This window comes from Lissotriton vulgaris, chromosome 2_1, assembly GCF_964263255.1.
Source record: "Lissotriton vulgaris chromosome 2_1, aLisVul1.2, whole genome shotgun sequence".
In the NCBI taxonomy this organism is placed as follows: domain Eukaryota; kingdom Metazoa; phylum Chordata; class Amphibia; order Caudata; family Salamandridae; genus Lissotriton; species Lissotriton vulgaris.
This window is the reverse complement of record NC_141687.1, coordinates 285,668,284-285,690,424: the sequence shown is the minus strand read 5'-3', so window position 1 is coordinate 285,690,424 and position 22,141 is coordinate 285,668,284. Positions and strand designations below refer to the sequence as shown.

At 43.5% G+C, this 22,141-nt stretch overlaps 1 protein-coding gene across 9 annotated transcripts in view; it reads left to right on the top strand.

Annotated features, from left to right (window-relative positions):
- VMP1 (vacuole membrane protein 1) overlaps positions 1-22,141 on the top strand; it is an 864,072-nt gene that overhangs the window by 679,469 nt on the left and 162,462 nt on the right. For all 9 annotated transcript variants that reach the window (XR_015308362.1, XM_086954948.1, XM_086954944.1 and 6 more), the window contains 2 exons: positions 794-874; positions 20,361-20,477. Coding sequence is in view for 8 of the 9 variants with exons in the window: in XM_086954948.1 (XP_086811074.1) it covers positions 794-874; positions 20,361-20,477 (198 nt within the window). In the remaining variant the exon portion in view is untranslated. The remainder of the gene's footprint in view (positions 1-793; positions 875-20,360; positions 20,478-22,141) is intronic.

Below are 22,141 nucleotides of genomic sequence, written 5' to 3'. Positions count from 1 at the left end.
AAAAATAAAACCAACCAGGCCCTGGGAGTGCAGAGCAATTGCACCATGCACTCTGTTGACATCTAATGGCTTATGGCGTTATGATCTTCTGACAAGTCCACCAACATCATTAACACATCATTATTATCCAGCACTCCAAAAAGCTCACTCTGATGATCTGCAAGGTCTGGCTCCTCATCAGCCTGTATGAACTCCAGGCTTAAAAAAGAACAATAATTAGCTACATTGTAAATATACCTTGTGTTGGATAGAGGGAATGTATTATTATCTTTGTAATCGATACGCTCTGGTAGTGATTGGGAGCAATTATGTTTAAGTGTTGCTTTTTGAGAGGAGCAGCAATAAGTTACTACCTCTTCCACAAATTCATCACATACACTCTGCAACCTCTGCACCACCACTCTACTATGCCACCATTTGCATTATACATCATCTTATACTGGCACTCTGTACCCACATCACCATCTACACCGTAAACCACATCTTAAACTACACCACTTACCCCATGGGGTCCACACAATACGCTACACCCAACACACTTCCAGATCTCACCTCACTCTGCATAGACCACCACAGAACACTTACACCATAACACCCTGTCCCACCTATATTGTTAGCCATTACTACATACTCTACCATCTGCACCAAACCTTACACCAAATCTCACCTCCTCCCTACCTCATCAAAAATCAGTTTTCCAACTTGTATCAATTTGTTATTGGTTTAACGAATTGGCTTAATGTGACAAAACTGTATTGAATGAATCTACTAACAAAACAATGTTTTCCTTTAGGATTTAGCATCCCGAGCAAGACTGGCTGTGCAGAACCTAGTTCAAAAAGTTGGATTCTTTGGAATTCTGGCCTGTGCTTCGGTAAGCAGTTTTTCTTCATGGCTATAATGTATGATTCTGATGGTACCTTGGGTTCCCAGCCAGTTTGGTAGTCTGAATAGAAAAAAAACATCTGGCTGTTTGTATCCAGAGTTAGTAGTTAGCTCAGTGTTACTGCGGATATCCTAGTAGTGTATATTGAAGAGTCTTTTATTTCAAATGTGATTGTTACCCTTAACACCTTAGCTGCGTGTAAACATTTCTCCCCAGTGCTGCGCTGTCCATTAGAACTAGTGCTGAATGGACGTTCAATGGTCGTGCGCAGCACTGGGGAGGTAGCGCTGCTGACGACCATTGGCCGTCAGCAGCACTTAAGGGGTTAAACAGTAGTTTCCAGAATAGCGGGTAACCGGGTACTGTGTGTAACGTGACTAACGTATTAATTTCAGGAACATTTTCAAAGAGGATCATGCAAATAGGCTTCTCTTTAACCCCTTCACTGCAGCGGCTATTCCGCCGCAGTGCTTAGGGGGCGGGGCGGAAGAGCAGCGGGCGCATGCTGGTGACGGAACCCCTCCGTCACCAGCGTCGGTTGCGCTGTGCTTATGACAGAGCGGTTCCGTCATGGCCCCGCCCGCTGAATAGAACGCTCAGCGCAGGTGCGGAATTCGCGCCGCGCATGAGCGGCGGGCGGGCCATGACGGAACCGCTCCGTCATCAGCACAGCGCCACCGCAGCTGATGGCGGAGCGGTTCCGTCATCAGCACTTAAGGGTTTAAAGATTAGTGCATGGGTATTCTTTTTTCCCCCATGTCATTTTGATAGTTAAACTTCTCTTCATCTTGTGCTATCAGGACATCATTATATTTTGTCTTTTGTTATTTTTGTAAAATTAAATGATGACTTCTATTATAGATGCTTTATTTTCCTTCAATTAAAATGCAAGTGCTAGTTTCAAGCACTAAAAAATGCTTTATTACATAACATCACAGTTGTTTTGGCTATGCCTGATATTGGTCTTCATGCAATATTTCATCAATCTGGTGTTCACAGCGTGCAAATAGTTCCAGATAAATGGTGGATGTTCCAGATCTGCTTTGAATCACATGATTATTAATGCCGTGCTAATCCTGAGGCTGGTCAGGGTTGTCTCAGTTTTCCTTAGGCTATTTTATATTTTTATTAGGATTGAAAAGGTCCTTTGCTCAGAAGTGTGCGAACTCCAACCCAGGTTCCCCAAGTACTGATGTTCTAGTAATATTTGACCTTTGTACTTATGCACGTGAGCAGAAAGCACGGAATGAGACTCAGTGCTGGTCTTTGTGGTCTGGGAGGCACATAAAATACACCTCATTTTCAGGTTGTGACTACTTTTAGCCCACCCTGCTATGGAAGACTCACATTGGTAGTAGCAAAAGCTTACTTCTGAATGGTAGTCTTTTACCTGTTATCTTCACTGAATGTGTTGTCTACTGGCACATCCTATTTAAGTTGTCTCTCAGTCCCCTACAATAAGGTCCTTTGCTCAATCATTGTGGGACATGGATGGCCCTTATTTGTTACCTTTTTATGTGGGGTAGAATGAGCATTAAGTGTGTGTTTGTAAACTGTGCTTAACAACTGTAATCTAGAAATCCATTTTGGATCTCCTGTCTGAGTGGTACATAAGATGGAGGTTGGAGAGAGCCTGACTGACCTCAGTGTAAATTGCAGGGCTCTCCCAAAGCATTCTAGTGACCCTTTGTAGTAGATTATACTTTAGGGTATTGAGTTTGGATTAAAACCAAACCTACAGTAGCCAGAATCTACTTTCTCCTAACCAAGCGTTTACTTAACCAAAGCACAACGTAACCAAAGTTAAAGCCTTAACAAAGCACTATCAGACTCTCAGTACATCCTACAAAGCTGAAGAGTTAAGTTGGTTCAGGGTTGGGTTGGGTTTAGGTTGAGTTGTCTCAATTATTTTGGACTGGGTTATGTTTTGGTTGAGATGTGTTTAGTTTTGTCTAGGTGTTTGGTTGTGTTTTGCTTTGCTTAGTTTAGATTATTATCTTTTGTTTAGGTCTAGTTATTCTGGTTAAGTTACATAGTGTTTTGTTAAGAGATTCAATTTGGTGGACTTGGTCATGCTTTTGGACTGGTTTAAATGCAGCTTAATTTTAATTAAAATGGAATTTAAATATGTGATTAAGTTGGGTTTTGTTTAAAAAAAATTATACTCTGGATTGTCATTACATTTCAGTTAGGTTGGGGTTTGGTTAAATTTTGTTTGAGTAGTAGTTTGCTTAGTTTCTTAATTTAAAAAAAATACGTTTGGTTTGTTGCTATGTTGTGATGAATTTTGTGCAATTTATGATTTGGTTGCTCGAGTTAGAATTTGGTTACATTTAGTTTTGGTTAGGTTATGTTTTGGTTAAGGCATTTTATGTTAGTTTGGTTAAGTTGTTGTGTGGTCTGGGTTGGGTTCACCTTTGAGTGAGCTACATAATCTTTTAGTTCCTTTAGGTTCCGAAGAGAGTGATAATGTATTAGACCATGTTTTTGTCAGATTATGATTAGGGTGGGCTTTTGAATGTTTTGGTTAACATACATTAGGTATGCTTTGGTAATGTTATGTTAGGTTGTTTTTAGTTAAGTTATTTTTGGGTTGTTTTGGTTAAGTTGTTACATTAAAGTTTTGATAGTAGAGTTCTATTTTGCTTAGGCTTGTTCATGCTTTGGCCTAGATTATTTATGTTTTGTATAGATTAGATTTTGATATGTATTTTGGTATGTTCTGCCTTTGTTAGGGATCCTGTGCTTTGGTTAACTTATGTTGTGCTTTATTTTGGTTGAGTTTTGTTAACCATTTGATTAGGCTACGTATGATGCATTTTTTGATTATACTGGGTATTGTTTACGCTTTGGCTAGACTCATTTTTAGTCATGCTAGACTCATACTTTTTGGCAAGGGATAGTCTGATTGGGATGTGTTTGTGGCTGGATTTGGATTTGTTTGGATTCAGTCAAATTCTGCTAGAGTTGAAGTGAATCCTGTTTAAGTTGAATTAGGTTTTGTTTAGGTTGAATTACGTTTTGTTTAGGTTGAATTGGGTTGTGTGTTTAGGTTGAATTGGGTTGTTGTGTGTTTAGGATGAATTGGGGTGTGTTTATGCTTAATTCGATTATCTTTTGCTTAGGTTAAGTTTTGATCAAACTTTGGTTGTGGTTTGCTTTGCTTAGTTTAGTTTGTTTTGGCTTGGTGAGATGTTCCTGTGTTTCAAAAGGTAATGTTTATATTTATTTATTTATGAACTTGGTATAGCGCACGACTCGCTCCTGAAGGAGTATCTCGGCGAAGCAGGCAAGGGCAGGTGCATTCAGAACAACCATGTTTTCAGCACCTTCTTAAAGGCCTAACAATCTAAGCAGGTGCAGATATAGAGAGGCAATTTGTTCCAGAGAAATTGGGCTAAATAGGAAAAGGACTTGCCACCAAATCTAACCTTGCAAATGTGTGGAATCTGTAGCAGAGCCTTTAGAGGACCTCGGCTGCCTAGACGGCTGGAAGTGTCTTGATTCTTGAAGAAAGTAGGGCAGGTGGGAATTTACAAAAAAACCTTATGCGTCAAACAGCACAATTTGAAAACAGTTCGTTTTTTAATAGGCAGCCAATTGAGATTTTCCTGAGTGGGTGTCGATGGAGTCCGAGAAAGAAAGTTCTGTCATACAATGTGCAAATAGAGCTTTTACTTTGTCTGGATCAGGGCTGAAGGAGATAAATAGTTGAGTATCGATAATCTGTGTAAGACATGATCTCCACACCACATTCGCTCACAGACTGAGCTTGAGTAGCTACATAGACAAATAATGTAGGGCTCAGATACGAGCCCTGCGGTACGCCTATACATCATTACTGATTTGAAAGAACCGAGACATATGTTGTAAGTACGATTGGCAAGGAAGTCCCTCAGCCAGTGTACCGTTCTGCCGTAGATGCCTGCTGCATGAAGTCTGCAAATTCGAATAGAACAGGAGACTGTGTCAAAAGCCGCAGATACATGTAGTAGTACAAGCATTACTGGGGTTCCTACATCTAGGAAAAGGCAGATATTATCTGTGACCGTCACAGAGCCGTCTCCCTGCTCTGTAGGGTTCGGAAACCTGATTGTGAAGAGTCAAAATTCTTGTAGGCTTCAAAGAAAATGAAGATTAGTTGGTTGTTTACAACACTTTCTAAGTTGTTTGCTAGCAGAGGGAGCATTGAAATAGGGTTATAATGTGATAATACTTCGGGGTTTATAGTAGGCTTTTTTAAAAAGCAGGGATACTTGAGCCTGTTTCCATTCAGTTGCCACTTTTGCAGAGCCTATAGAGAGATTGAGTAAAGCTATGGTGATTAAAGGCACCAGATGGTGAGCTAGGCTGGACACAATCTTGGGAGGGCAGGGGGAACCTGATTTAGCACAGAGTAACGTTTCCGTTGGGTAAAGCTAGATGAGATTTTCTCTATGTTGAATTATAATGTATTTTTATTTTGGTAGTCTATTCAACTACAGGGAAAGTAGAGAATATTATTCCCATACGGTTACCCCCACTATTTAGAAATGCTACATATTTAAAACCATGTAGGGCTTCTTTAGTTTGTATCTCAATCATTGTATCTCACACCTAGCAAATTCCTTCCCCTATTGTGGATACATACAGCTTGCATCTCCTCGGTTACATTTTGGTTCGTTTATTTGGTTATATTGTGCCTATTTGTATGATTAAGTTATAGTTCGGGTTTTGTAATTTCTTTTTGTTGTCATGCATGGTTTGGAGTGTTATGTTCTGTTTAGGATCGGCCACACATTGAGAAGTTTAGGTTTAGGTTTTCCTCTGTTATGTAGTGTTTGCAATAGCTCATGTTGACGTTTGGTCCGCTTCAGATTTTTTTTTGGTTATCTCTTATTACAATTGAAGCTTAAGTGTCATTTGGCTTTATCTTGGTTTGTTAAATTGGGATTTGGTTACAGTAGGTCACTGTGTGATTTGGTTATATTGATCTGGGTTTGTTAGGTTTTGGTTGGTTAGATTATATTGAGTATTGGTTAGATTGTGTTTTGAGTAGCTTAAGTTTGTTAGTAGGGTTAGGTTGTGATTAAGTTATATATTGGTTGCTAAGTGGTTAGCTTATGTGTTGCTGAGGTTCCCTTTTTGTTACGTTTCATCATTTTTGTTTAAATTATGTTTAGATAGATTCATTTTGTGTTACACTATATTGTGTATTATTGGGTTATACTGTGCTTTTGTTAGGGTCTTTTTACTTTATTATTCAGTTTTGTAATCCTGTTTGGTTAGGTCCTGCTTAGGTTGTGTTTTGGTAATGTTTTTGGTCCAGTTCAGGTTGTGTTGGAGTTTGGTTAGAATACATTTGGGTGTGGTTAACTTTGGTTGTATGATTTTGTTTGTGTTAGGCTTTGGCTTGCCCAAGTTATATTTTTGGTAGGTAGCTGTTTAGGATAGGGGAACTTGGATATGTCATGGGTTTAGTAAATTTAAATTTGGTTTGGTTTGGTTTGGTTTAGTTCGGTTATGTGCTGACGAGGTCAGATTGGGTTAGGCTTTGGTTATTAGGTTACTTTTTGTTTGGGTTGGGCCATGATCTGGGAAGATTGAATTTTGGTTGGCTTATGTCTTGAGTGTTAAATTAAGTGGGTTTTAAAAATTCCTATGTCACCCTGAAAAGGGCATCTTGGCACAAAAAAACGAGTGCGAATGGCTTGAAGTTAACAATTTAAAAGAGCCAGGTTTTACATTTTTTTTTAAAGATTAAGAAGTTGTTCATTGTCCATAAAAAGAGCGGAAGCTGATTCCAGCTTTTGGCATCCAGATAAAAGAGAGCATTCACCCTGTCTAGAATGGAAAATGCATCCTGTGGCAGCCAGATGTATCATAGCTGAACATAGGGCACTAGAGAACCTACGAAAGGAGATCATCTGTTTAAGTTTTGAGAACCAATGTAATGAAGGCCTTGTGAGTATTAACTAAAATGGTGAAATGTGCATGTTTGACAGCAAGTAGCCAATGGAGAGCCCTGAGGTGTCTGGAAAATGATGAGCCGGCTGGATGGTTCTGAACAAACCGAGCTGTCCCATTTTGCACCACCTGTTAAACATTCTGGCATACCCACATAGAGGGCATTACCTTAATCCAATCTGCTGGTACCTAATTCTTGAATTGCTGATTTTCATATCTGGATGGACATTTGGACAACCAAGTTATTATTATACTGAGAATTTTGAGACCCAAAACTTGATGTAGACACAGTCTTGACTTCGTCTCACATCAGAAGATGTGTTACAAGAATGATTCCCAAATTAATTGAGAAGTTGTTATGCTATCATGAGACCCAAATCTCTTGGCCACCAATCTTCTGACCAAAATACAGTAGATTTGACAAACAGAACGAGTTCTGTTTTGTTGCCATTTAAATGAAGGCAGTCTTTTTCTTACAGTTGGAAATCTGTAACATGCAATAATTAAAATTGGCCTGAGTTCTAAAGATATCTGATATTGAAAGAAGAAGCTGGGTGTCTCAAATCCAAAGGGTCTAATTTATTTTGTGAGAGGGTCCATGTACGAATTGCGCAAAATGGGTCTAAAAAAGGAACCCCACAAACTATCTGGGAACTGTCTGAAACAGTGAAGGTAAGAAGGATTGGGCCAGATTTGAGAGGAAAGATTTGATACTTTTGAGAGTGGCAAGGCAAATGCCAAGATTGTAAAGGTGCTTGGACAAGGTGGAATGTAAGACTATATGAAATGCTGCTAACAGGTTGAGAAAGATAAAAGCCGCTGAAGCTCCCTGCTCCAGCATGCGACGTATGTCATTGGTGGCTGCTAGAAGAGCTGTTTCAGTGTGGTTAGCCGCACTGAAACCTGACTGATTGGCATATAGTAGTCAATTGGTTTCCATAAAAGTGGAGATCTTCCCATTCACTAGTTCAGAAATTAAATGTCTGTAATTTGCCAGAGATTTGAGGATCGCCATGTGTTTCTTGTTATGGGGTAATACTGAGGAAGGGGATATTTGAGGTAGGTGATAGTTGGTTAGGTTTTAGTTTGGATAGCTTAAGTCTACATCTTGATTGGTTTTGTTGTAAGTTGGTTAAACCTAATATAGGTACGAGAAGGTTGTGGCTTGAATATGTTAAAGGGATAGGAAGTCGTGTCTAAAGTGGGTCAAAATTGGGGCATGTTTTGGTTAAGACACAATATGTTATGTGCAGGTTTGTTGATGTTTTGGTTATGGTAAATTGTTTTCAAAAGTGTATATTGTGCTATTTTGGTTATTATTTATGAGGTTTAATTTTCGGTTGGAGTTCCACTGGGATTAGATTTGGTTGGGATGGTTGAGTTGTAGGTGGTAAGTTGGCTAGGGTTGGATTGGGGGTTGGTTGTCTTACTGGCTGGATTGGGTTAAGTCTGGGATTTGTTTAACTTTTGTAGCATGTTATTTTGATTAGACTTTAGGTTTGGTTGAGTTTGTTAGACTTAGGCTGGTTAGGCTTAGTAGTTCTGGGTTTTAGTTAGGCCTAGGCTAGCTGGGTTGTAGTTGTGTCTTGGCTAGTTGGGTTGTGCCTAGGCTTGTTGGGTTGTGGTTGGGCCTAGGCTACTTGGGTTGTGGTTGGCCCTAGGCTGGTAGGGTTTTTGTAAGACTGAGTTGGCTTTGCTTTTAGTAATGGTATAACAGATTGGTGGTAATGTTAAGATATCATTTCATTACAATTTGTTTAGATTAGAGTCTGATTAGGTAAGATTATGGTTTGCCTTTTAATGATTTAGATTTCGGGGTGGTTGTATTTTTATTACCATAGTGTAAGTTCTGTTTAGATTAGAGGAAGATTTTGGTTAGATTGTGTTGTCTCTTGTTATGATCTTGTAGTTGAAATGTTTTTATTAGCAGCTTTCTCTTTTCTTAATTTTTCAAATTTGAGCTGGAACAAGTGCTTTGAGATGATTTCTGGAGAATCATAGGTTGGATTTCTTACAAAAGCTCCTCTGCTGCTATGCTTGGTGTCTGACATTTTCATCACCTGGAGCAGTTTCTCATATTGTGAGACCAGTGTAAGATCAGCAGCTGAACTTTCTTTTTTAGAGAACCAACCACATAATAAACATACTCAAAACCTGTGTTGTTACTTAAGAATCTGTTGTTGGCTTGGCAGTCTGTAGAGCAATCAGCACAAGTGGCCTCAGATATGACCCCTTCATGCAACACATTCATGAAGAATTGACCTTTCCTTTGTACCTGGGGGCTACTAAAATGACCTTTTATTGCTCCTTACGAAACAGGACTGCATGATCTGATGAACTTTTAGCCGCAGATTCCATACTTTAGAATTATCACCCAGAAGTCAGACTGAATCCGGACATTTTTCCTGAGTGGTGCCCCTGTGCTCCGGTAGGTGGCGTCATTCGGCTCTCTGTGTGTCGCTGTCTGCGTCAGAAGTGACGTGCGCATTGCCTAGAAAGGTGCCACCCCAACAAGCTGACTTTGGTTCTTTTCTTTCTGTGCCAGTCAGCATAGAGGTTTCTTCCCCCTGATAGGTTAGCCAAGAAGGCCAACCTAAAGCCCTGCAGTGAAAGGTGTCGGTGACGGACCTGCACCTTTTGTGCCTCTCATGCCACGAGTGCGACCATAACCTGAAGGCCTGTTCCAGTTGTCCCATTATGCACCCGAAGACTTTGAGGGAAGAATCACTCAAGCTCCTGGCAGCTTAGCATGCAAGGCCACAATGATCCAGATCCCGGTTGAGATGAAGGTCTCAGGAGCAGTAGTGAAGTCTGACACGCTCGTCATAGTCAAAGTAGTCCAGTCATTCAGGTTAAGTGGAACTACAAGAAGAAGTTGTCGAAGCTTGCTTCGACTTCACTTCATCCATCGGCAATCAAGACAAGGGAGAGTCACTCAAGGCTTGGCTCTGTGATTGAGCAAGTGCCTGGGCTGGCTCCGCACCTCCCTGAGTTTCCTGGGAGCTGTAGCAAACCCTGCCCAATCGAGGGAGTTTTATGAGGCTATTCATCTCATATTTGGGCAGCCCATTCCCTCCAGCGCGCCTTTAGGCCCTCTGGGTTCGGGAGGGGCCCTTACAGGATCCACCCCAGTGGCTCGAGCTCTAGTCAGATCCCAAGGATCCACAGATGGATCCAGATCGGCCATCGTCATTTACATCTCCAACTCCGACACGGAGCCCAGGGGGCGTTGCCCGACTGGATCCAGGCCTTACAGGGTGGAGCCTGAGCCCTATTCCAATGGGCAAATACTTGGGGAGGAATGGGAGGGGCACTGCATCCTGAGGATTACCAGCCTTCTGACTCCTTGGACTGGTCATAGGATCTGGGCAAAGCCGGTGGACTGGACACTTCTCCAGATACTGGCATGCTTTCTCCTCCTACCATGGCTACAGAGAAGAAAAATTAATTCGCCATCTTAGTGCGGAGGGTGACTGAGGTTCTGGACTTTAGCTTCCCCTCTGTGGCAGTCAAGACTAATGTCTTGACGGAAGTGCTTCAGCTGAGTGTCCCCTTCAAAACCGCTTCTTCCATTTAACAAAACACTTACTGATGTCCTCCTTGGGACATGGCCCAAGCCCAACACAGGGCAACTGCCTGCCGCCCCACTCAAGGGGACCCCAAATGCCTCACTGAACACCCTATTCCTTGAGTGCTTGGTGGTCTGAGCCTCTAATTCTTGCGTAAATACTGGTGCATTCCCTACTGCACAGCCAGATCAGGAATTCAAGAGGCCGGACAATTTAGGCAAGAAAAGGTTTTCTTCCACCAGCCTGACATTGCAGTCGGTGAACATCACATGCCTTTTAGGTCGCTGTTCCCACACTCTGTGGGATACAGTTGCGCAGGTGCTGCCCACGGTCCAGGGACACACACAGGCCGTGTGCTCCCAGGCTATAGCCGACAGGAAGGATGCAGCTAAGTTCACCATTGAATGTGTACCAGACACCGCTGACTCACTAGACAGAGTGGTTTCCTCGACAGTGGCACTGTGGCGCCTTGCCTGGTCTATGATTCTGGGCAAATCACTTAATCGCCCTGTGCCTAACAAAATGAATGTGTCCGCCTGTAATGCAACTGGTGCTCATGTAAAGCGCTCTGATACCTTCGGGTCTAGTTTGCGCTATATAAAACAAAAACAAAAAAATCGACTGGCTTTTCTGGGGATGTTCAGTCTTCACTCATGGACATGCCCTATGATGGCTCCGATCTCTTCGGAGATGAGGCTGATGCGGCGCTGGACTCCTTTAAGGACAGCAGGGCTATGGGCAGGTTCTTGGGGCTTTCTGTGGCACCTCATCACCCTCACTCCGTCTTTCGCTACATTCCTGGACATCAAGGGGCATTCAGCCTTTCCAGCCCAGCCACCGCAACACGCAAGCTTTCAGGCCCCTGCGTGGTCTTGGACGCTGTACCTACTGGCCCTGTGGGTCAAATAGCCAGCAATTCGGTCAGTCCAACCCTCTCCCCCCTCAGCTTCTGCAGCCTCCAAACCCTCCTAGTCTACCCGTATATCATCATGGGCACCCAGTGGGCGGCAAGATTCGCGTTCACCTGCCCCAGTGTATAACATCAGACAGGTGGGTTTCGCAGATTATCTGAAGGGGTTACATCCTCCCCTTCGAGACTACCCCTTTCTCCATGCCACCTACTTGCAACAGGCTGACAAAGGACCACTAATCCCTTCTCCGCCACTTTTGGCCAAAGGAGTCATACAGAGGGCCGACACCAGAAATGGGTCATGGTTGCTATTCCCGCTACTTTCTAGTGTGCAAGAAGGAAAGAGGCCTTTGTTTTATACTCTACCTGTGCTCTCTCAATTTCTTCCTCAAGAAGAAGTTCAAAATGCTCACTCTCGCTCAAGTGCTATCTGCCCTGGACCCAGGAGACTGGATGATAGCATTGGACTTGCAGGACGCATAGTTCCACTTTCCCTTCCTGCCTGCCCACAGGCGTTATCTGCAGTTTACGATAGGCCACAAGCACTTTCAGCTCGGTGACCTCCTCTTTAGCTTCACCAGCACCCCTCAGATGTTCATTAAGGGGATGGCAATGGTTGCAGCTCACCAGTGGAGATCAGGGGTGCTAGTCTTCCCCTATCTCAAAGACGGGCTCTCCCCAGGCTTTGGTCTCCCACCTCTAGACTGCAGCGAACCTACTGCATTTGCTGGGGTTCACCATCAAAGTGCCAAAGTCCCACATGACTCCCTCTCAGATGTTACCTTTCATTTGAGCTGTTCTAGAAATTGTGCAGTTTCGAGACTATCCTCCAGAATGGCGAGTCCATGATATTTAGGCCATGATATTGATGTTTTGGCCTCTAACCTGAATGTCAGTGAGACTTACTCTGAGGCTGCTGGGCCTCATGGCCTCCTGCATGTTACACATGCCCGTTGGCATATCGGGCTCTGTAGTGGGACCTGAAGTTCCAGTGGGCGCAGAATCAAGGGAATCTATCGGACATGGTCAGATCTCAGAGGGAACTGCAAAGAACATGCAGTGATGGCTTATGAGCCATGATTGGGTCAGCGGCAGACCCCTCTCCCTTAACCAACCAGATATAACAGTGGTGACAGATGCATAATTCCTGGGATGGGGCGGCCATCTTCGAGAGGTTGAGATTTTTATGATTCTGGCCTCTGGCAGAATCCGGAATCCACATCAGCCTGTTGGAACTCCAAGCGATCCGATTTACACTGGGAGCTTTTCTACACTCAATCCAGTGAGGGCTAAAGCAACAGTTCACGGACAAAACTACCGCCATGTCATACGGCAATAAGCAGTGCAGGATGGGGTGAGGTTGTGGACCCTTTGTCTAAAAGCCTTGCGTCTCTAGACATGTCTGGAACAGCAGGGCATATCCCTGGTGGCTAAAATCTGAATACCAAAGCGGACAAACTCAGCCTCACATGCATTATAGATCACAAATGGCATCTCCATCCAGAGGTGGTGCAAGGTCTCTTTCAGCAGTGAGGAGAGCCTTAGTTAGATCTATTTGCCACCGATGAGAACTCGCAATGTCAGTTCTGCGGGCCAGAGTTTTTCAAGGCCGCTCTTGCTCAGAGACGCTTTTCGTCTCGAGTGGAGCACAGGCCTCCTGTACACCTTTACGCCCATACCATTCCTGCCAAGAGTTCTCAAGATCAGGAAGGACTGGGCCCAGGTCGTCCTTGAGGCTCCAGACTGGGCTCGGAAAGTCTGACTTGAGCATGGCCATCTGTCCTTCGTCAGGCTGCCTCTTCAGGAGGATCTTCGGATGCAGCAGCAGGAGAGGGTTCTCTACCTGAACCTGTCAACACTCTGCCTTCATGTGCGGAGATGAAGCGGCAACAGTTGACAGCTTTCGACCTTCCTCCCAAAGTCTGGCAGCCAAGCGTCCCCCCAACAAGACGGTTTATGCCTGATTTGGGGGGAAATTTGTGCCATAATGTACAGAAAGATAAATTGATCCCCTTTCTGCCCCCATTTATCATGTTCTGCTTTTCATCATTTCCCTTGCCCAGCAGGGCTCTGCTCTGGGCACTCTGAAGGACTGGCCATTTCAGCTTTTCTACGTTTGCCTGCTCAGACATCCCTCTTCAAATCCTCTATTGTAAATAGTTTTTGGAAGGTTTACAACATTTGGTTCGCCCTTCTCCCTTCATTATGCCCCAGTGGGACCTCAATCTCGTCCTCACTTTCCTTATGTGCGCTTCCTTTGAACCCTGCACAATTGTCCTCTCAGGCTCCTTACCATCAAGATGGCCTTTCTCATGGCTATAACATCTGCCCAAAGGATCAGGGAGCTTCAGGCGTTGTCATCCAAGCCTCCTTATCGGAACCTCTACCCAGACATACTTGTCCTTTGTAAAAGAGCTTCCTTTCTCCTGAAATTGATCACTCCCTTTCACGTAGGCTAGTTTATCACTCTGCCTACTTTTACTCTCCGCCTCATCCCTCCAAGGAGGAGGAGCAACCTCAGTTTGTACCCAAAAAGAGTGTTGTTGTTCTACCTTGACTGCACATGAGAGTTCCAGGTGAATGACTAACTCTTCGTGCGGTAAGACTGAACAAAGAAAGGGTACGCTGGGATAATTCGAAGGAAGAAATCTGCAGCTAGATAGTTTCAACCAAATAAGTCATTACTGAAGGTTAAGTAACGTATAGAGTCCGTTTTATCCTCTTTTGGGGTAACCAAAGATGTGAACAAAGTGATAAAAAGTTGTAAATTGTACACGAACTCCTCACATTAAACAGTCTGCAAATGGTGTTGTAAACTAAAAATGACAGGAGCAACGGAATAAATGTATTGTTCTGTACTTGGTCACAGGCAGCCAGTTAAGTGAAGGCCTTTGATTTTTTCAGCTGTAAAGCTTGTGAGTTCTTAGTAAAGAAAAATTGAGAATTGTTTATAACTGTGGAAAATGTAGATGTGTGTGTGAAATATGTTTGGCCAAGTTCATATCACCAAACGCGGTGGTTTCAAAATTCATATTTTGCAGGATTCCACAACCACACCTAAAAAGTCATTTTGTGGGGGCCCGACCAGACATCTCCATGAACTGCGTTGCCTATGTTTTCCCATTTATGGAATTCCTCCAGGCCTGTTATATGGTGTAGCCATCTCCCTTCCCAAAGTGGGTCAGCCCCATCAGTTGGCAGCCCCCGTCCAGAAGTTGTTTTGACTGTCTAACTCGGGAAGACTACCTGGGTAATATCCGGGAAGGTAAGGAGTGTCAGTGCGCCTTACAAGATGGTCATAATATTGTGCAGGCCTAGTAGGGAGAGTTCTCCTCAGTAAGTCTGATCATACAAACTAAAGCCGTCGTTGAGAACGATCAATTATAAGGCTCAGTAGTAACTTTGGAGATTTACAATCCATAGTCCTCCTTCCTACATGGGTTGTCGGCTGTTGTTAAAGGCTATACGTGAGCAGCCATCGACCATAGGAAGGATGGAGTTGATTGGGTAGATAGGTAGATAATCCACCAGAATGTCTCAATGCCATTATTAGTCCACGCACAGTTACCTGTTATATACTGTGAGTGAATTAAAAGGCAGGCAAATGTGTAAAATCTGAACATCAGATAATATCTCCCTTCAAAAGTTTGTTTTTTACCTTGAGATTGTAGTGCCGCAAGTGATGGAAAACACCGTCCAGTTATGAAATCCTAGATGGATAACCAATTTTTTTGCGTACTTTGTTTTCACTTGGGTGGGGGCACTATGATATAGTATTTTGCTGCGTAACTCAGTTTCTTTTACCTTCCCCCACCCCCCCCATTACCTGCTGATATGACAGACAAGTTAATAATTCATCTTAATACATCTCCTTACCCATCAAGTACTTTCAACCCCCGCCCCCTTCCTTCACTTATAAAATATGTCAGAGGGACAGCTAAACCCTAATTAATGTGTGGGAAGACCCAGATTTAAGGAAAATAGAAAAAATATTGTTGGGCAGGCGGACTTCTCATCCTAAAAGTGCTTTTACTTTTGCCACCCACAAATATTGCTAAAAGCTACTTCGCCAGCAAGGAGCCCACACTCAATAAAGTGCATATTTTAAAAGGCTTTACTTTCTTTCTACTTTCTCCGGTAGTTCGATATGCTCGCCTTTTCTAGCACACAACATTTTTTAAATGTTTGTTAATGAACTGTGCTGAAAATCAAATCAATACATTTTGTGAATACATTTCCACACCTCGTTTGCATGCTGTATATTTTATCAGTAAAACTATGTCTGTGTAAATGTAATGGTCATTTCAATTGAACATGTGTTGTATGGATACTCCACACCACCATACGCCTCTTTACTCTACCCATTATGCTCACCCCTCTCTACTCTACCCCGCTCTACCCTGCAACAGTGCACTCTACCCCACTCTACTCTGCGCCCCTGCACCACTCTACTCTACTCTGCGCCATTGCACCGTATGCCACTTTACACTGCTCCTCTGCACTCTTCGCCACTGAACCCTATACTGCTCATCTCTGCGCCTCTGCACTTTACTCAGCTCTTTTTACATGAAAAAACGTTCACCACATATATGTAACATTATGCATTATTAAACAAAGTGAACAATAAAGCTTACAATATTCAAAATATGATTGTATTTATTCAATCGTGTCCATTGTGAATTGCTGCATCACAAAAGTAACTTTTTTTCTTTTAAAGTATATAAGCATCATTTTCAAAACTTCACAGCGATAGTGCTCTCAGTGAAGGAAGGAAAGGATGTGATCGGGTTTGTGAGGGGCTGTGTAAAGGTGGTGTGACATTGGTAGCATCACATTAAAATCAGTAGGCCTTTACACTTAAGCTAGTACACATGTTCCCTAATCACATCACACATAGGCTAGGCAAATCCATTGTATTTAATCCTATGGTGTGCTGGGTTGGTGTGGTCTACGTTTAAACCCCTATGGATATGGAAGGGTTATTCTTGCTTCATGTTGGGGACTGAAGTAAACGCTGACCACGGAGCAGAATGGTGCCAGTCACGCACTGAATTTAGAAATCGTCCTCCACTGGCCCAAACACGCAAAATTGGTGCAAGAGTATGCTCATCCACATGAGCATTGCCCAAATTCTTTAGGAGCCCACACTGACCCAAGCAGCGACGGTGCAGACGCCGACCGTTACATCAATGTGCTCACATTTATTTCCTGATGAAGACCCCAACATGAGTTTTTTTGGGTACACCCCGTCTAAACTCAATACTGCACTCTACTCTGCACCACTCAGTGCACTGTACGCCACTACACTACTCTGCATCGCTTTACTCTACAACACTCCACTTTTAGCCACTCCAGTCTACTCTGCAGCATTGATGCACTCTACGCCACTTTACTCTACTCTGAAACAATCTACCCTACGCCACTCTGCGCCATTACATTCTATGCCACTGCAATATACCCTGCGCTACTCCACGGCACTGTGTTCTGCGCAGCTGCACTGTTTTCCACTCCACTCAACACCACTTAACTTGGAACCAATACACTCTGTACCTCTCTACTCTGCAACACTGCATTCTATCCTGCTCCACTCGATTCTACGCCACTTCACTCTACTCTGAAACAATCTACTCTATAGCATTGCACTGTACGCAAGTCTACTCCACACTACTGCACTCTAAGCTGCACCCCTCTACTCTCTGCCACCCTACTCTAAACCACTACACTCTGCACCAACTGCTCTGCATCACTGCCCTCTACACCACTGCATGCTACAAAACTCTGTTCCACTCTACACCATTTCATGCCACTCTACTATTCGCCACTCTTTGCTGCACTATTGCACTCTATACCACTATACTCTACTCTCCACTACGCCGCTCTGCTACACTATTCCAATGCACTGTACAACGCTACACTACTCTGCATTGTTCCACTCTACACCAATGCACTCTTCGTCAAACTATTCAGTCACTCTAATCTACACTGCACTCTAAAGTGAAATAATCTACTCTACACCACTCTATTCCACTCTTCGCCATTTCACTCTATGCCACTGCAATTCACCTGGTCCACTCCACTCTATGCTGCCCCCCCCAATGCCACTTTACACAAAACCAGTACTTCTACTCCAGTACATAAATCAACTCTGCATTGCTGCACTGTCTGCCAAGGTACTCTACTCTGCACCACTTTACACCATTTCACTCTACATCACTTTACTGTTAATCACTCTACGCCGCTGCACTCTACACCAGTGCACTCTATGCCACTCTGCTCTACAACACTATAAAACCCTGCACTCTTCGTCACTGAACTCTGCACCACTCTACCCTGCACCACTGAACTCTATGCATGACACTCTACTCTGCACCAATCTAATGCACTTTACTGCCCTCTACGCCGCTACTCTGTCACTGCACTCTACCCTGCACCAATCTCTTTATACTGCACCACTCCACGCCATTTCACTCTATGCCACTGCTTTCTGCGCCACTTCACTCTATTTTGCGCTCCTGTATGCCTCTGCCCTCTACGCCGCTCTACTCTAAACCACTGCACTCTACACCATTTTGCTCAAACCCAGCGCACTCTACACCACTACACTCTACAGCACTCTGTCCCACTGCACTCTACGCCACACCGCTCTGTCAATGCACTCTATGCCAGTCTATTCTACTCAATGTCACTCTATTCTACTGCACTGTACGCCACTCTATTCTTTTCTATGCTACTGCACTGTGAGCCACTCTATTCTTCGCTTTGCCACTGCTTTCTACTCCACTCTATTCTACTCTACTTGACTCTACGCCACTCTACACCATTTTGCTCTATGACACTGCATTCTACGCCAGTCTATTCTACTCTATGCCCCTACACTCCATGCTACTCTACACAGCTGCACTGTTCGCCACTGCACTCAATACCACTTTACTCAAAACCAATACATTCTACGCCAGTCTACTCTGTATCACTGCCCTGTACGCCACTATACTCCACAACTCTCTACGCCACTGTACTCCACACCACTGTGCACTATGCCACTACTACTCTATGCCACTGCACTCTACCCTGCACCACTCCACGCCACTTCACTCTACTCTGCAACAATCTACTCTGCGTCACTACACTCTGTGCCAGTCTTCTGCACACCACTGCACTCTACGCTGCATCACTCTAAGCCAATCTACTTTACAACACTCCTCTACACCACTCTGTTCAAAACCATTGCACTATCTGCACCACTACATGCCACACCAGTCTATTCACTCTACTCCACTGCACTCTACCATGCACGCTACTCTAATCTATTCTGCACCTCTGCAAGTCACGCCACTGCACTCTACACCTCTGCACTCTACCCTGAAACACTCCACTGTACGCCACTACACTCTACTCTGCATCACTCTATTCTATGTCACTGCACTCTACACCACTTTCCTAAAAACCAGTGCACTCTACGCCAATTTACTCTGCACCACTCTTTTTCATTAAACTCTACTACAGTCTAACTCTCTACTCCGCTCTACTCCATGCCACTCTACAACTCTACGACGCTCTATGCGACTCCCTCTATGCCACTGTACTCCACTTTATTCTATGACAAAACTCAACACTTACATTCTATGCCATTCCACTTGACTCTACACCTCCCTATGCCATTCCACTCTCACACTACTCTTGCCACTCCACTCTACGACAATCTACTCTGCTCTATGCCACTTTGCTCTACAACACTCGACACTCTGTGCCACTCCACTCTACTTTACACTCTTACATTCCATGACCTTATTCTCTATTCCCTCCACTCCCTGACATTCAAATCAACTCTACGCCACTCCTTATCACCCCACTTTACGAAACTACACTCCAAGCCACTCTCCATTGACACACTCATTTTTAGCCATGCTGAACAGCAGCCACACTAGTGTAAAAACTATTGGCAAAGATAATAGCTCTTGCATAGACGAGACTTATTGGCTTTGGCAATGCTTGTTTCCTTCGATGACATCTAATTTTAGCATACTTAAGGTATACATAACGGTTCTTCAGTGACTCCATGTCTCTGTCCTGTCCTAGACTTCCATTCCAACCCTTATAATCTGTTACTTCTCTCTAAAGGGTTGAACTAAAATGTTCCAAGACTACAGATCCAAGAATAGTTTGAAGGAAGTAAAGTGCTGGGAAAATGCCTTCAGGGCACTATATTTTTTTTGTGTTTGAACATGTGGCATCACTTCCTATTAAGTAGCAACATATTCAAATTGAGAACCTTGAATTAAGGCCTTTTCCCGCTGGAGAGAACATTTTAAAATGCTTATGGTCTCCTGTGTGCTTGAACTTTGGTGTGCGTTAGATGATGTATGTTTGTTACAAAGTTCTCAAAACTTCGGTTGCCTTTAGTGGCTTCCTGAAGATCCTGCAGGATTCCTTCATGCTTCCATCTGCCTTTTTTAAAACTCTGCAGACCTCTGCTGGTAGTGCATGGACCTCTTAGTAGAGGCACTTGAGGATTTTATATTTGCTGACAAAAAATATTTTTCCAGTGGTTGGGTGCACCAGTAGACAATGTCAGATTTTACGTGAACTGCAGAAAATATGAATATAAATCGAGCAATTTTTCATAATATCCACTCATGATCTATTTGAGGCTTTTTGTACTTAACTTGAAAGTAATCACATATGATTGACAAAGCTTTGTCTTTAGTTGAAATTGTAGCAGAAGTGGGTTTATCATGCATACTGAGCCCTGATTCATTGTTTTTCGATCACTTGATTGAAAAAAGGACAATTGGTTTTTATTTTAAAATGGTTGTAACACAGGTACACAGCTTTTTCATTTTATAACATGTAGATTGATATATGTCATCTTATGATATTTGATATGGTTTGTTTTGTGATTTAACAAATGGGTATTCTCTACTGTTGCATTCATGACAGTGTTCTTCTGACACATCTTCCTTGTCTTACTGCTCCTGAAGGTTGCATTTCTATTCCAAGATGAGCGTTTCTCATTGTCTCAAAGATTTTGTTGTCCGTTCTCTCTCTTCAGATTCCAAATCCACTCTTTGATCTGGCTGGAATAACTTGTGGACACTTCCTTGTTCCTTTCTGGACCTTCTTTGGAGCGACATTGATTGGGAAAGCGATCATAAAGATGCATATACAGGTAAATATGTGCTCTAGAAAGGTTTATCTCCTTGTTTTGACTGAGACATGCTACATTTTATTCCGTATGCTCATGGCAGGTGGTACGTAACCCACCTGTGAGGGACCGTGGTCTAACCAAGTCCCTATCAATAAAACTACTGGTCTCTGCATTTCGAGACCAAACCCTCACCAACTGAGCAAACCGTTACCACCTTCACCACTCAGGAAATTATTAGTCAGCCAAGCTATTTACTGAGGGTTTCCTCCGGATGCGGAGCTTCATAGCCATGACATACTCACCTTTTCATAACATGACATCTATTTCATATGGAGTAACTCTCTAAGACCTGCCTGACTTTAATTCCAAATACTTCGCTGCTTTTGAATAATTTAAGTTATTTACTTTGAGGTTGTTGCGAGTTGCCTTAAGACAGTCTTCTAAGGAACACATGAATTTTTTTATTATTCTGTCCAACTTTGTACACTGAGCAGAGGTTTGGGTGCTTTTGTCTGAATAATTTAAGTTATTTACTTTGAGGTTGTTGCGAGTTGCCTTAAGACAGTCTTCTAAGGAACACATGAATTTTTTAATTATTCTGTCTAACTTTGTACACTGAGCAGAGGTTTGGGTGCTTTTGTCTGATCTTTTCCATTTGCACCTCTTGGTGAGTATGTTGGTGCATCTGGTTGTAAAACATGCTTTCATGTCATGATGTTTTTGCTTGCAGAATGCTCGGCGGCATTCAATAATGCACCTGAAAGCAAAATTAGCTGTCACTTGATATTGCATCTGCCTGCTGAATGAGCTGCTCAAGTGGTGCTGCATCTACCTGTGAAAGTAGTACTTGACGTGGTAATGTGCCTGCTTGCAGAATGAAATGCTACACATGCTAATGCATCTAATTCTAAGCTGTTCCGTGTGATGATGCAAGTACCTCCAGAATGAGCTGCTTCAAATTATGAGGCCTTTGTCCTCAGAATGAGTTGCACGATCTTATAAAGCGCCTACCTCCAGGATGAGCTGCTGCACGTGATGATGAGTGTGCCTCCAGAACGAGCTGCTTCACGTAATAATGCCCCTGCCTCCATAATGAGCTGCTTCACCTGATAATGCGCCTGCCTCCAGGATGAGCTGCTTCATGTGATGATGCGTGTGCCTCCAGAATGAGCTGCCACACAAGATGATGCCTTTGCCTCTAGAATGAGCTGCTTCACATGATGCATCTGCCTCCAGAATGAGCTGCTTCACGTAATAATGCCCCTGCCTCCATAATGAGCTGCTTCACGTGATAATGTGCCTACCTCCAGGATGAGCTGCTTCATGTGATGATGCGTGTGCCTCCACAGAATGAGCTGCAACACAAGATGATGCCTCTGCCTCCAGAATGAACTGCTTCACGAGATGCCTCTGCCTCCAGGATGAGCTGCTTCATATGATAATGCCTCTACCTCCAGGATGAGCTGCTTCACGTGATGATGTGTGCCTCCAGAACGAGCTACTTCACGTAATAATGCCCCTGACTCCATAATGAGCTGCTTCAAGTGATGATGCCTGTGCCTCCAGAATGAGCTGCCACACAAGATGATGCCTTTGCCTCCAGGATGAGCTGCTTCACGAGATGTGTGTGCCTCTAGAATGAGCTGCTTCACATGATGCATCTGCCTCCAGAATGAGCTGCTTCA